The sequence below is a fragment of the Buteo buteo genome, chromosome 17, assembly GCF_964188355.1.
Source record: "Buteo buteo chromosome 17, bButBut1.hap1.1, whole genome shotgun sequence".
In the NCBI taxonomy this organism is placed as follows: Eukaryota; Metazoa; Chordata; class Aves; order Accipitriformes; family Accipitridae; genus Buteo; species Buteo buteo.
Genome location: NC_134187.1, coordinates 5,357,066 through 5,369,189, shown reverse-complemented (window position 1 = coordinate 5,369,189; position 12,124 = coordinate 5,357,066). Strand labels below are relative to the sequence as shown.

At 40.9% G+C, this 12,124-nt stretch overlaps 1 protein-coding gene across 1 annotated transcript; it reads right to left on the bottom strand.

Moving 5' to 3' along the window:
• Positions 1–571: 571 nt before the first annotated feature.
• On the bottom strand, positions 572–11,672 carry LOC142040760 (cytochrome P450 2K1-like). The gene is made up of 9 exons (XM_075048964.1): positions 9,863–11,672; positions 7,901–8,063; positions 6,040–6,189; positions 5,587–5,747; positions 4,551–4,724; positions 3,790–3,931; positions 2,900–3,084; positions 2,558–2,699; positions 572–892 (listed from the first exon to the last, which is right to left on the bottom strand). Exons 1-9 carry the CDS (start codon positions 10,046–10,048, stop codon positions 705–707), a joined length of 1,491 nt encoding a protein of 496 aa, XP_074905065.1. The 5' UTR covers positions 10,049–11,672; the 3' UTR covers positions 572–704.
• Positions 11,673–12,124: the final 452 nt, after the last annotated feature.

The following is a 12,124-nucleotide window of genomic DNA, read 5'->3' as shown; positions in this document are numbered from 1 at the left end:
GGAATGAGTGTCTTGCTTCAAGCCCTACTCTCAGGAGAAATGGCAGAGCAGGGAATATTGTCCTTCCAGTGCCAAGTAAAATAGCCAACCTAAGAAAAGCTGAGCTTTAAGGCACACCACAGGCGGTCAGTACTGATTACTGCCCAGGCAGAGGCAGGGACTGAATGCTCCTCAAGAGCAGAAGAATTAGGGAGAAGAGCCAAGGGGAGAAACCTCAGTGAGGTATGGGGGAACATTGGTATATCCAACCCAACTTCGAACCCATCTGCCTGCCAAGACCAAACAGCCCTTCTGTTCCGAAGACCTGAAGCTCTGAACATCCCTACAGAGGCTCTGCAGGGCTTATCTTTAAGCAGGATACTACAAGCTAAGCACAGCTTTGTCTCTTTGGAGAAACCTGGACCCGAGAGCATTTCTGGGGGATATGCTTTTGAAAACTGAAGTAAAAATATGAAAGATGAGGGTCTGTATTCTTTAGCCCAGATTGATCCATGAATCATCAATTAGTCCACACTTCTGGTCCACTTCTGCCCTCTCCCAATAAATAAATAAAAAAAGAACACCATTTTGGTTTAGAAGTACTGGAAACCTTCATTAAGATGTGAAGTTGTGAATCATTTTGGACAATGAATTAAGGTGGCAGATATCATGAAAAAGGAATTTAAACATTTTTTTTTTAAAACAAACTGGTGCTGATTAGAGCCCTAAGAACGTGTTACAGCACACATTTTATAGGGTTTGGGGCTGATGTTAAATGAAATAGCAGGGCTGAGGTCCAGGTCTGAGGTAGAAACTCCAGGGGGAGGGTGGAAGGTGAACTTCTGCAGGAGACGGGTGAAGAAGAGGAAGAGCTCCATTTTCGCAAGAGTCTCACCAGCGCAGATCCTCCGCCCTGAAACAAAATGCAGAAATGCCATAAAGAGTCAGTGGGAGCTGCTTCTTCAATAGTTGGAAGAAATAAAAATCTCTGAGCAGCTCTTATTCTGAGGAAGATCAGTGGGAATCCAGAACATTTGAAATGTCACATCCTAGCTATAAATAAAGAATACAGTAGCTCTTAAAAGTCTATTGAGTACAAGAATCATCTGAGAAAGAGCATACTTGGTCTTCAGAGGTATGATAACAAAGCCACCTGGTAATTTTTTTCTTTTCCTTTGTCTAAATGCATGCATTTGGGGAGAAATGTATGGAAATGCAATCTGAATTTCTGAATTTCAGTTGTCAATAAAATTAGTATTTTTCTTCAGATTTTTCCTCTACTTGGTTCAATTTTTGGGTCCCAGACAAACTTTGGCTGATTTAGTCTAGACTTTGGCTCTATTAGTCTAGTCGCATGCAATTTTTTATATTAAAATTTGTCAGAAAAGACCTTGGAGACTCACAAATGCTGGGTAGAGTGGGACTGAGGAGGAAGGTGGTGGATATATTCTGTGGAGCCCCTAATATAAGCCTTTCTTCAAAAGTGCTGTGAATATAATTTTTTCTCAGTCCTGGTCAAATCCAGCATCTTATAATCTGCCTTAATCAGAGCATGATGATTCAAGGCCAGAACTAACAAAAACCTCAACTAAGATTTGATTTTCACTCCCTTGTATGACAGAAGTGGGAAATGAAGAGCTATTGCATGTCTGTGCTATGAAATAAGCCCTCCAGGGAATGCCCAGACCTGACACCCCCTGGATATGCTTTCAGCTAGGACATCTAGACTTAAATCTGAAAAAGAAGGCCTGTGAATTGGAAGTATCGTAAGTCCTTCTATGAAAAAAGAATGGCTTTCCATATGTCGGATGGTGAGTGTCAAATATCATGCAGAATTAAAAATACACAAATAAGGTCTATAAAAAATGTGGTGTTATGGATATGGTAGACAAGTTAGCCAGAGACTGATGTATAGGAACTTAATTGAGCAATGGCAAACAGTCCAGGTGTGTAAGCTTAGGTGAAAATCACGCTCTGTGGAAGACTTAAAAGGGAACCCCTTTCTGTCCTTGGATTTTACACAGAATTTGGGTTTTTATATAAGGTGACTCCTCTTTGTTGGCACAGTAGATGAAGTCTTGATCCCAACCAACATTATTTGTGACTTTTTAGAAGGGACATGCAAAAATGAAGCGTAGTTCCCCAGGAAAGACACAGAAGCCCTTTCCTGTGTGCTTTGTGTGTGGTCATAGTCAACGCAGCTGGGTATGGCAAGAGTCACAGACAAAGCAGCCCAGGCCATAGAACAGTTGTGGGCTACAGATTGTAATGCAGAAATGTGTTGTCACGGAATTTGCTGAAAACCTCCCTCATATTTAAGAAGGCACTGCAAATTCTTGTTTATCATCATTGAATGCTGAGAAACCAATAACATCCAGAGGCTGGAAGAATTAGCAGACATTTGTGAGTACTCTCTCTTATCAGAGGTGATGAGAAATCTGTGAACTATGGATTGTGAAATGGTCTCATGAAAAAGACAGAGTGGAAGGCAGGCTTCTGTAACAAAAAACCACTGGTACAAGTAGTTCTTGTCTAAGATCTGTACTTGCAACAGCAGTACATGGAAAAGGGAAGGCACCTGCTGAAAATGGCATGAAAGCATCTTTCTTCACAAATTTTCCGTTGGCGTCAAGGAAGTGCTCAGGATAGAACATGTCTGGTTTCTCCCATTGCGATTTGTCTTGCAGGACAGAGGCCAATAAAGGGATGATGTAGGTTCCCTGCAAAGTAAGACTAGAATTAATCCATGGACAAATATTGTGGTGGCAGTAATGGCAATAAGACTTCAAGATTGTCAGCCTGGAGGAAGAGATTATTCTGACTGCGGTTATGGGACTTCATTAGGGAGTTCACGTTTATCACATTAACCAGGTCTGAGAAAAAAGAAATGTTAAAAGAAACAATCCTGTAGGCATCTCACCTTGGGAATGAAATAGCCTTTGAGAGTGACATCTGCAACAGTCTCATGAGGCAAATTCAATGGCAGGATATTAGCGAACCTCTGAATTTCATGGATGACAGCATCCGTATATGGCATCTGAGTTCGGTGCTTGATCCGTGGGGGGTTTGACCCTATCACTCGCTCTATCTCTTCTTGGACCTTTCCTGAGGAAAGAATCAACTATAAGAAAGGGACAAGGACTCACTCATCCCTGAGACATACTGTCCTTTACTGATGTAAAGTATAAAAGACCTTGAGTGAAAACCATAAATTCTCCCAAAATCTCTTTTTCCTTTCAGAAATAATAGGAGGTGGACAGAACTACACTGTTTATTTCTTTACCAACAAGAAACCTAAAGACTTATATTTTTCTGCCCTCTCTTCTGCCTAAAGTTTCTCGCTCTGACCAAAAGGTTTCTCAAAAACCCCACTTGACTCCTAACAACGCTGTGCCATAAATTGGAATGGAGATGTCAGACAAAGAGCAATTCCCTGAATCTTCTCAGGTATTTAAAGCCTCAGTACAGTCCATTTACCATCTGCACAGGCCTTTGGTTTATCAACAGCCTGTTTCTGAGGGAAACCTGGAACATTTTCATCGGCCAACGCAGGACAGCTCTCTCTAATTAATGAGATTTTACTGAGCAAAGGGCCTGGCCCCTATGAACTCTCTTTATAATCTACTGGTAGGCTGACTAGTGTACCCCTCATTGGGCCTGAACCACAGGGCACAGCGATACCTAGACAACAATTAGTTGGAAATCTTGGCTTTTTGTAACTTAGTGTATTAACAGATATGTTGACCCTCCAGGCTCCTGTTCAGTTCCTAATGCACAGAGTGTAACAGCATCTGTCATAAAACCACTTACTCTGAATTTCAGGGTACTTTAGCATCAGCAGAAAGCCCCAGTTTAGTGTGGTGGAAATTGTCTCAATACCAGCAGTAAACAAATTGCTTATCAAGCTTAGCAAGTTGTCATTATGGAAATAGCCATTGGTAGTGGATTTCTCCTGAAAGAAGTGGTTGAGAAAAGAGGATGAAAACATAAAGCTTTCCATGTGAAAATGCAATTTACGTAGCTAAACATTTACTAAGCAATAAATCCTATATTTTACAAAAGTGTGAGAGACAAAGAGCAGCTTTGGGCTTGTACCTGGAGAACAGTGTTGGCATAGGTTTTATGTTTTGCATGATCTCTGCGTTTACTGGGGCCAGCTGCAAAGAGAGCTGTTTTCTCTGTGAAGAAGGTAACTCAGATATTTCAGAGACCCCGAATAAGGATCCCAGTAAAGCCCAGGTAGCGCTTTTGTTCTGTAATGCATTATGGTTTTGAAAGAGCCAGAAGGGCTAGGACAACAGAGCGAGCAGATAAAAAGATGCAGCCTCTGTTAATAATATATTGATACAGTCTGAAGAAAAGCATAAATAAGGATAAATGTTTGCCAATTAAAAGGGGTTGGAACTGCAACAGAGTGAAATATCTGTTCAACTCTACCAGTTCGTTATTTGTGTTTTGTCAAAGATAGATTCCCTAAAGAAATATAGCTATAATTATATGGACTGAAAGCAGATTGTAAATTTCTTCACATAACCATAAAAGTTGGAATAAATAAGAAATGATTCAGTTACCTCCTGCTGTTTAACCAGGAAAGCATCAATAAAATTTCTTTGATCATTTTTGTCCAGGGTTTTGAGACATTCTACAAAAGTAGCTTCTAGATACGCTTGGAATTCATCTCTGTGTTGGAGAAGAATCTTGTTAGCCCTTAGGAGGGATCCAAGTTGTGGGAAGATGTTGTATATCTACAAGAGTGGATTAGAGAGAATTTACTAGCCAGAGGTCTGAAAACACTACAGAAACAAATTAATAATATTGTGCCCATTTTGCAGACGTAAAGGCAAAGACTTGACATTAATATTTTTTTCTTTAGAATATGAAAAAGTGACTGGATGAATTCATGGTAGAAAATCCATCAAAGACCACTGAATACATGGAAAACTCTCAGCCCCAAGTTACTATTTTGCAGGAGTAGTGTAGATGTCAGACTGAAACACCTGCAACTTGCCACCAGGGAGATGGAAATGTTGGCCAGCAACTTCTTTTATTGTTTCAGCCAGCTCTTCCACTAAGTTTTGGGGGTTTTTTTTCTGTTTCAAAGCCTAAAGGAACAGAAGTGAATCTGCTGTGCCGCAGCATTGCATGCAAGGATCAGAGAGTATTTATTACTCATTGGGATATTTCAGTGTACTAGAAGTGTGGGAAAATAGATTTCGTATTAGAGCTCCTTGTACAGGTAGACCATATACTCTATAGCTTCTCCCTGCCCTGTGTTCTGAGAGTGTTCTGTTATGCCAGGTCACTTTATGTGTGTGAACCATTTTGGGGGGGAATGCTGAGCACTACATGATCTGATTTTTTTCCAGTCCAGATTTAGCACTCTTCAAGCTATAGCTTAAGTATGTTTTTGAAAGACTGGGAGTTTGATTGTTAGCTTCAAGATTCCCAGACTGCCTCTCAAGCTTTGTTTTGTCCCAGAAAGTGCTTGTAAACCTATTAGATCTCAGAGTCTCAGATTTTTCTCTTTAATAGAAACAATTGACTACCAGTATTACTATGTTCCTATAGCATGCAGTAGAACAGCAACATAAAAATGTTTATCATTACCGTAACCAAAGGTTTCCCAGCAAGCCTCACATTTTCTTTGATCAAATCTATAAGTCTCATAAATCTTGAGTCTTTGCAATCAAATCGTTTTCCAAGTATTATTGTCACAATTATGTTAGCAACTGCTGCATTAATCATTTTACTACCATCAAAGGGCTTTCCTATACAAGGAACAAAAAAAATATATTACATTGTGGCAAAAGATGTAATTTGGAAATGTAAATTTAATACTAATTATTGCTATTTATTTGTTATGATTGATTGCTATTATTGATTATTATTCAATGTTAAATACCATGCCAAGACACAAAAATGCCAGAGGAGCCAAATTGATCAAATCGATTCAGCCTGAAGTACATTTCTTGAAAAGATCTGAACGTGAGAAGGTTACTGGCAAGCGTCTGGGTACTTGAACAAATCCTTAGAGGTTTGAAGAATGAATCATCCACCCACCTTCTTGTGCCACGATGCTGTCTGCCAGATACCCGTACTCCTCCACAATGCGGTCCTCAATGTCCCTTTTTCCCATTCCAAAGTCTCGTAAGGTTGTGAGAGTAAATCTTCGCATCACCTTCCAGTTTTCACCATGAGCAAAAACAATCCCTGACACACAGAGAGCATTTCAAGGTGGCAGAAGATTTTAAGTAACTAATTTGTAGGCAAATAATGTAAATATTTAGTAGCAGTCACTTTTAAAACAAGCTAAATTACATCTGGCTGGGGAAAAAAAATGACTTTCCCTTAAGTATTTTCATGCCTCACCAATAGGTTTATTGCACACACAAAAAAAAGGAGTGTAAACTATTTAAGAGGTATTTAATCAAATCTTAAGAAGAATATATGTCTCTGAGAGACACTTGTCACTGAAAGAAAGGGCATTGGAAATTCAAACCGCTGATCATCGTACTTTGGAAGTGGAATTGAACTGAGATCTCAAGTCTCTGATGATTGCAGGAGAAACCTGACTGGGCACAAATATCCTTAAAATTTAGGTAGCATCTTAAAACCTCCTCAATCGGTTTTTCACTGAAATTGTTACACCATGTAACTAAAGACTTCAGTTATATTCTTTTCAAGGAGAAAAAATAAGACGTAAAGAAAGTTTACAGGCAATAATGTGATCAAAAGATGCAACTGTTAAAATGTTCACAGAATTATTGCTGAATTTGTCCAAGGGTCTTTGGAGATGTAAATATGAAACTTTCATGAGTTTCATGAATGAAGTTTGGGTGTGAAACTCTCATTTGGAACCCAGCTCAGTATACAGTATTTCCCTTATTAAAATAAATGCCCAATTCTGTATGTGTTCCATTCCATTGTCACATTCAGATTTTAAAAGCAGTATTCACCACTTGAAATGAGAAGCATGGGTATAATAGTCATTTCAGGAAAAGGAGGTTCTGTGATAAGCTCAAAACACCAGAAGTCCAGAACCATACCACAGGAGCTAGAAATGCCTTCCCTGGCATACATGGCCCTGTTCTAGAGCCTGAAAATGTGACACTATCTGTTATCTGTTGCTGTTGTTATTGTTAGAGTTACGGTTGTTTTGTTGTCACTGTCAGTACTTTCAAATTTGAATAAATGCACTGAAATCAATGAAATTGCTTCCTATTTCCAATGCCTTGTATGGTCTGTCCTGGTTTCAGCTGGGACAGAGTTAATTTTCTTCCTAGTAGCTGGTATAGTGTTATGTTTTGGATTCAGTATGAGAAGAATGTTGATAACACACTGATGTTTTCAGTTGTTGCTAAGTAGTATTTATACTAAGTCAAGGATTTTTCAGCTACTGATGCCCAGCCAGCAAGAAGGCTGGAGGGGCACAAGAGGTTGGGAGCGGACACAGCCAGGGCAGCTGACCCAGACTGGCCAAAGGGGTATTCCAGACCATGGGACGTCATGCCCAGTATATAAACTGGGGGGAGTGGAGCTGGGAGGGATCACTGCTCAGGAACTAACTGGGCATCGATGAGCAAGTGGTGAGCAATTGCATTGTGCATCACTTGTTTTGTAATTCCAATTGTATATGACAATAATGTATTACTGTCATGGTATTATTGCTATTACTATCATTATTAGTTTCTTCCTTTCTGTTCTATTAAACTGTTCTTATCTCAACCCAAGAGTTCTACTTTTTTCCGATTTTCTCCCCCATCCCAGTGGGTGATGGTGAGTGAGCGGCTGCGTGGTGCTTAGTTGCTGGCTGGGGTTAAGCCATGACAGGTCTCTGATTCCAAATGATGTGCCAGCTTCTGCTCTGCCTGTAGGAAAAAGCTTTCTGAATAGCTGATAAGGAGAAATAAAACAAACTTACCATATCCTCTAGTCAAATCTTGAAAGATTGGGATCTTAGGTCTTTCTGCAAACGCATCCGCCTGGTTTACGAGAGCTTCCTTCACTGTCTCATACCCAGAAAGCACTACGATTTTCCTTAGCCCCATCTGAACACTGAAGACTGGACCATATAATTTTGACAGCTGTCAGAAGAAGATAACAGTGGTTCACAGCTTTTATAGCTTACAAAGAAATTCACCACCCTTTCAGTGCTGCTTATTTTCCTGTCCTGCCTCTAAGTTACTAAAATGTTAAATGTTTTCCTAAGTATAGAGAAAGAGAATTGATTTAAATAACATGAACCTGCCAGACATTATGATGGCTAATGACTAAATGGCACAGTCAGGAGTGGAGTCCCGTTGCGTTAAACCGAGCAGAAGTGTTAACAGCTGAAACCCCAAGTCAGTCAAGGATTGTGCTGACAGCTCTGCCTTCCCTCAGGAATCCCTGTAAATTCTATTTTTGACTCATGTTTTCACACTGATCTCTATGTTATTGTGTTTCTTTTGTCTACAGGCTAAATCTGTTTAAACCTTTGCTACCGTTATTGTATAAAACACCAAGTGAGTTTCTGGGTCTGGATCTAGCATTAGGTAAATTCTCAGTTTTTATGTATGACTACATCCAACATGAGTCTCTCTCAGAGACAATCTTTGGCCTGAGCTGGTACCTTTTTAGCTTGTACAGGCAGACTTATTTTCATATATCTCAGTGTTCTTGATTCTTCTGACAGTAGGAAGGGGTTTTCCTGACTGCACTTATTTTCTAGTGTGTTTGCACAAAGAAACAGAAGGCAACTATTTAGCATCATTATGCAAAATGTTCAGCAACTGGTAAGCAAGTCCAGCCAACTATATGAAATAACACAGCAGCGACATGCATCTGAATTAAGAGTAGCTGCTTTGATGGTGATGCTGTTATCCCAGGCTGCTGTAGCTGTGGCAGAATATGATCTTTCAAAGGGTGTTCTCCAGTCAGGACTCTCCAGTGCTTGCAATTGTGATGCTCAGGATGAGCAAATGGTCTCCAGTTGCATTTACACACTAAGTATGTGTGACTATTGAACTAAGCTCGAGCCAGAGAACCAACCTCCTCCATTAGAACGGAATCACTGAATTACAGCAGAGACACGTTGCTTCTGTTGGCCTGAAAAGAGATGGAGCTTGCTTTTGGCAACACAATTAGGCTGAATTGGATAGCTAAGGTGATTTTCCAGACATTCCATCTGAGCAGTCTTTTGATTTGTGGATGTAACATACTTACAGATATGTAGGTGCAAATACCCCTTTTAAAAATCATCAGCAATGAGGATGTGCAATTTCAATGCCTAAGTAGAAAAAACTCTAAGGAGCAGGCTCATAGAAGTCTTCGACTCAAAATCAGGAAAGTCCTACAATAAACTAGGTAAAGAAAGCACTAGAGGAAAACCGGAAGATTTATTACTTTGATTTGCTTAGATCTTTGCTGTATATTCTGGCAACTGTTGGCCCTGAATATTAAAAGTATATAGTTATCTTCAGCTTTTGGGGAAGAAAGGAGGAAAGGGAGATGAGAAGCGTTGCTAAATCAGTGAAGGCAGGAAGCTGCAGTCACATCAATCAGTGGAAGGTGGAGGGAGTTAGATCACATAGCAAAATCACTCCTTATTCAGTTACCTTTTCCTCAAAATTACCACAGAAATTAGGAGAGCCCTTATTATTAGTTTAAGAGCTGTTGAAGGCTGAAACCTAATGCATGAAGTTGCACAGAGAAAGTATTACAGTAAAGAACAAATCTTGCTACATTCAAAGTTTTCTGCTCAAATAACAGTCTCCTGTTCCTTGCTAAGGATCATCTGTGGATGCAACAGGTTGAGTGCAATAGGAGAAACTCTCTGACACCTTGGACTATGGGGCTTGGTTATATGTGCAATTATGGGGCGAATAGAAAAGATAATGACTACCTGTAGATAAGTCCTGTAGGGTCTTTTCAAATCAAAGAGGTGCAGATTTCCAATGATAGGTAATGCTCTTGGTCCTGGGGGAAAATTCTTTCCCCGGTGGTTATTCCAGAAAGCTCTCATTTTCAAAATGGATAGAAAAGTCAGGATGAACACCAAACCAATGGAAGTGCAGCTGCTCCACTCCATCTCTATTTAGCCAAGTATTTGCTACAGAAGCGAAAAGAGAAAATGTGGACTCTGGATCTCTGTCCTTCTGCAAAAATTTCTTGTCAGAGACGCTTGTACTAGTCCATAAACCTCTTTCCCAGTGAAGGGTATGTTTTTCTTTCAGCTGGTGACTGGTTTTGTTCTCTTCCCCAGTGCTTGCTAATGAATCCTCAGTAGAGTACAGAGGCAGATAAATGTTTGCTAGCCAAGTGTGCGTGCCCGGGTGAGCGTGTAGCTCACTGTCCAAGCATGAAATTCCAAGAACATGGAGAACCACCGGTCATCAACCTTGTGTTTTGTATAAAAGTTATAAACTCTGCATTTTCTTCAGGTTACTGATTAGTTATATTTTCGTCATTTGTACAGGCATAGCCTTGATACCCTGAGAACTGAAATCAGAATGCCAATGCCCAAGAGATTAGTACACAGAGATTTTTTTTTTTTAAAGTGCTTAGGAGTTGGTGTAACTTTGCTTCCATTGAATTCATTGGGAATTTCAAATCACAGAATCACAGAATGCCTGAGGTCAGAAGGGAACTGTGGAAGTCGTCTGGTCCAACCCCCCTGCTCAAGCAGGGCCACCGAGAGCCAGTTGTCCTAGACTATGTCTAGACAGCTTTTGGGTATCTCCAAGGATGGAGACTCCACAACCTCCCTGGGCAACCTGTGCTGGTGCTTGGTCACTCTCACAGTAAGAAAGTGTTTCCTGATGTTCAGAGGGAACCTGTTTCAGTTTGTGGCCTTTCCCTCTTGTCCTGTCACTGGATGCCACTGAAAAGAGCCTGGCTCTGTCTTCTTTGTACCCTTCCTCCAGGTGTTTATACACACTGATAAGATCCCCCTGGGCCTTCTCTCCTCTAAACAGACCCAGCTGTGTCAGTGTTTCCCCATATAAGAGATGCTCCGGTTCCTTCAGCATCTTTGTGACCCTTTGCTGGACTCTCTCCAGTATGTCTATATCTCTTTTGTACTGGGGATCCCAGCACTCCAGGTGTGGCCTCCCCAGTGCTGAGTCGAGGGGAAGGATAACCTCCCTTGACCTGCTGGCAACACTCCTCCTAATGCAGTCCAGGATTACCAATAGTCTTCTTTGCGGCAATGGCACCTTGTTGCCTCATGTTCAACTCGGTGCCCACCAGGACCCCCAGGTCTTTTTCTGTCAAGCTGCTTTCCACGCGGGTGGCCCCCAGCATGTCCTGGTGCCTGAGGTGGTTCCTCCCAGGAGCAGGACTTTGCACTTCTCCCAGTTGAACTTCATGAGGTTCCTGTCAGTCCATTTCTCCAGCCTATCCAGGTGCCTCTAGGTGGTGGCGCAACCTTCTGGTGTATCAGCCATCCCTCCCAGTTTGGTGTCATCAGCAAACGTGCTGAGGGTACGCTCTGCCCCATCATCTAGATCATTAATGAAGCCATTAAACGGGACTGGACCCTGTACTGACCCCTGGGGTACCCCACTAGTTACTGCCCTTCACACCGCTGATCACCAGCCTCTGGGCTTGGCTTTTCAGCAAGTTTTCAATCCACCTCACTGTCTGTTCATCCAGAACTAAAGGTAGGTATTGAGGACATCATTCTGAAAGATTTACTCACAGTGAGTGGTACTTCTTCCCTCAGGTATTTCTTTGTGGTCAACACTCACAATCAGTGAAATAATTACCTTACAGCTGTAGGTGAATGAAAGACCCTTTGAATCCCCCAGTAGGATTTTCAGGGCTGAGCTTTATGTATTGAGGATAAGATTTTTACAGTCTGTCTACATATGGAATCTTTTTCAAGTACTTCAATACTTCGTGCTTGTAAATTATGCACAAGATACTTCTAAAATGGTTACATATGCAATATTTACATTGTTAAATGCCTTCTCAGTTTTTACAAAAATGATTGTGTGAAAGCTTTGAAAGGACAAAAGATGTCTTCTAGCCAATGAGGTAGAAAAGAGTCAGTCGTTGCACATCTGCAAAAGAGCATATCTGGACTAAAGTGTGTTACAACAAATGTATTTTCATTCATAGATAGAAATCTGACATATATAGCAGTATACAGCTGATATAACAT

What these genes read in the sequence shown, in the direction of transcription:
- LOC142040760 (XM_075048964.1), bottom strand. Translation starts at nt 10,048, where the DNA reads ATGGAGTGGAGCAGCTGCACTTCCATTGGTTTGGTGTTCATCCTGACT. An exon ending in TCCTGGTTAAACAGCAGGAG is followed by an intron (nt 3,932 to 4,550) that starts GTAACTGAATCA and finishes CACTTCTTTCAG; the next exon opens with GAGAAATCCACTACCAATGG. An exon ending in TTTCATGCCATTTTCAGCAG is followed by an intron (nt 893 to 2,557) that starts GTGCCTTCCCTT and finishes ATTTTGTTTCAG; the next exon opens with GGCGGAGGATCTGCGCTGGT.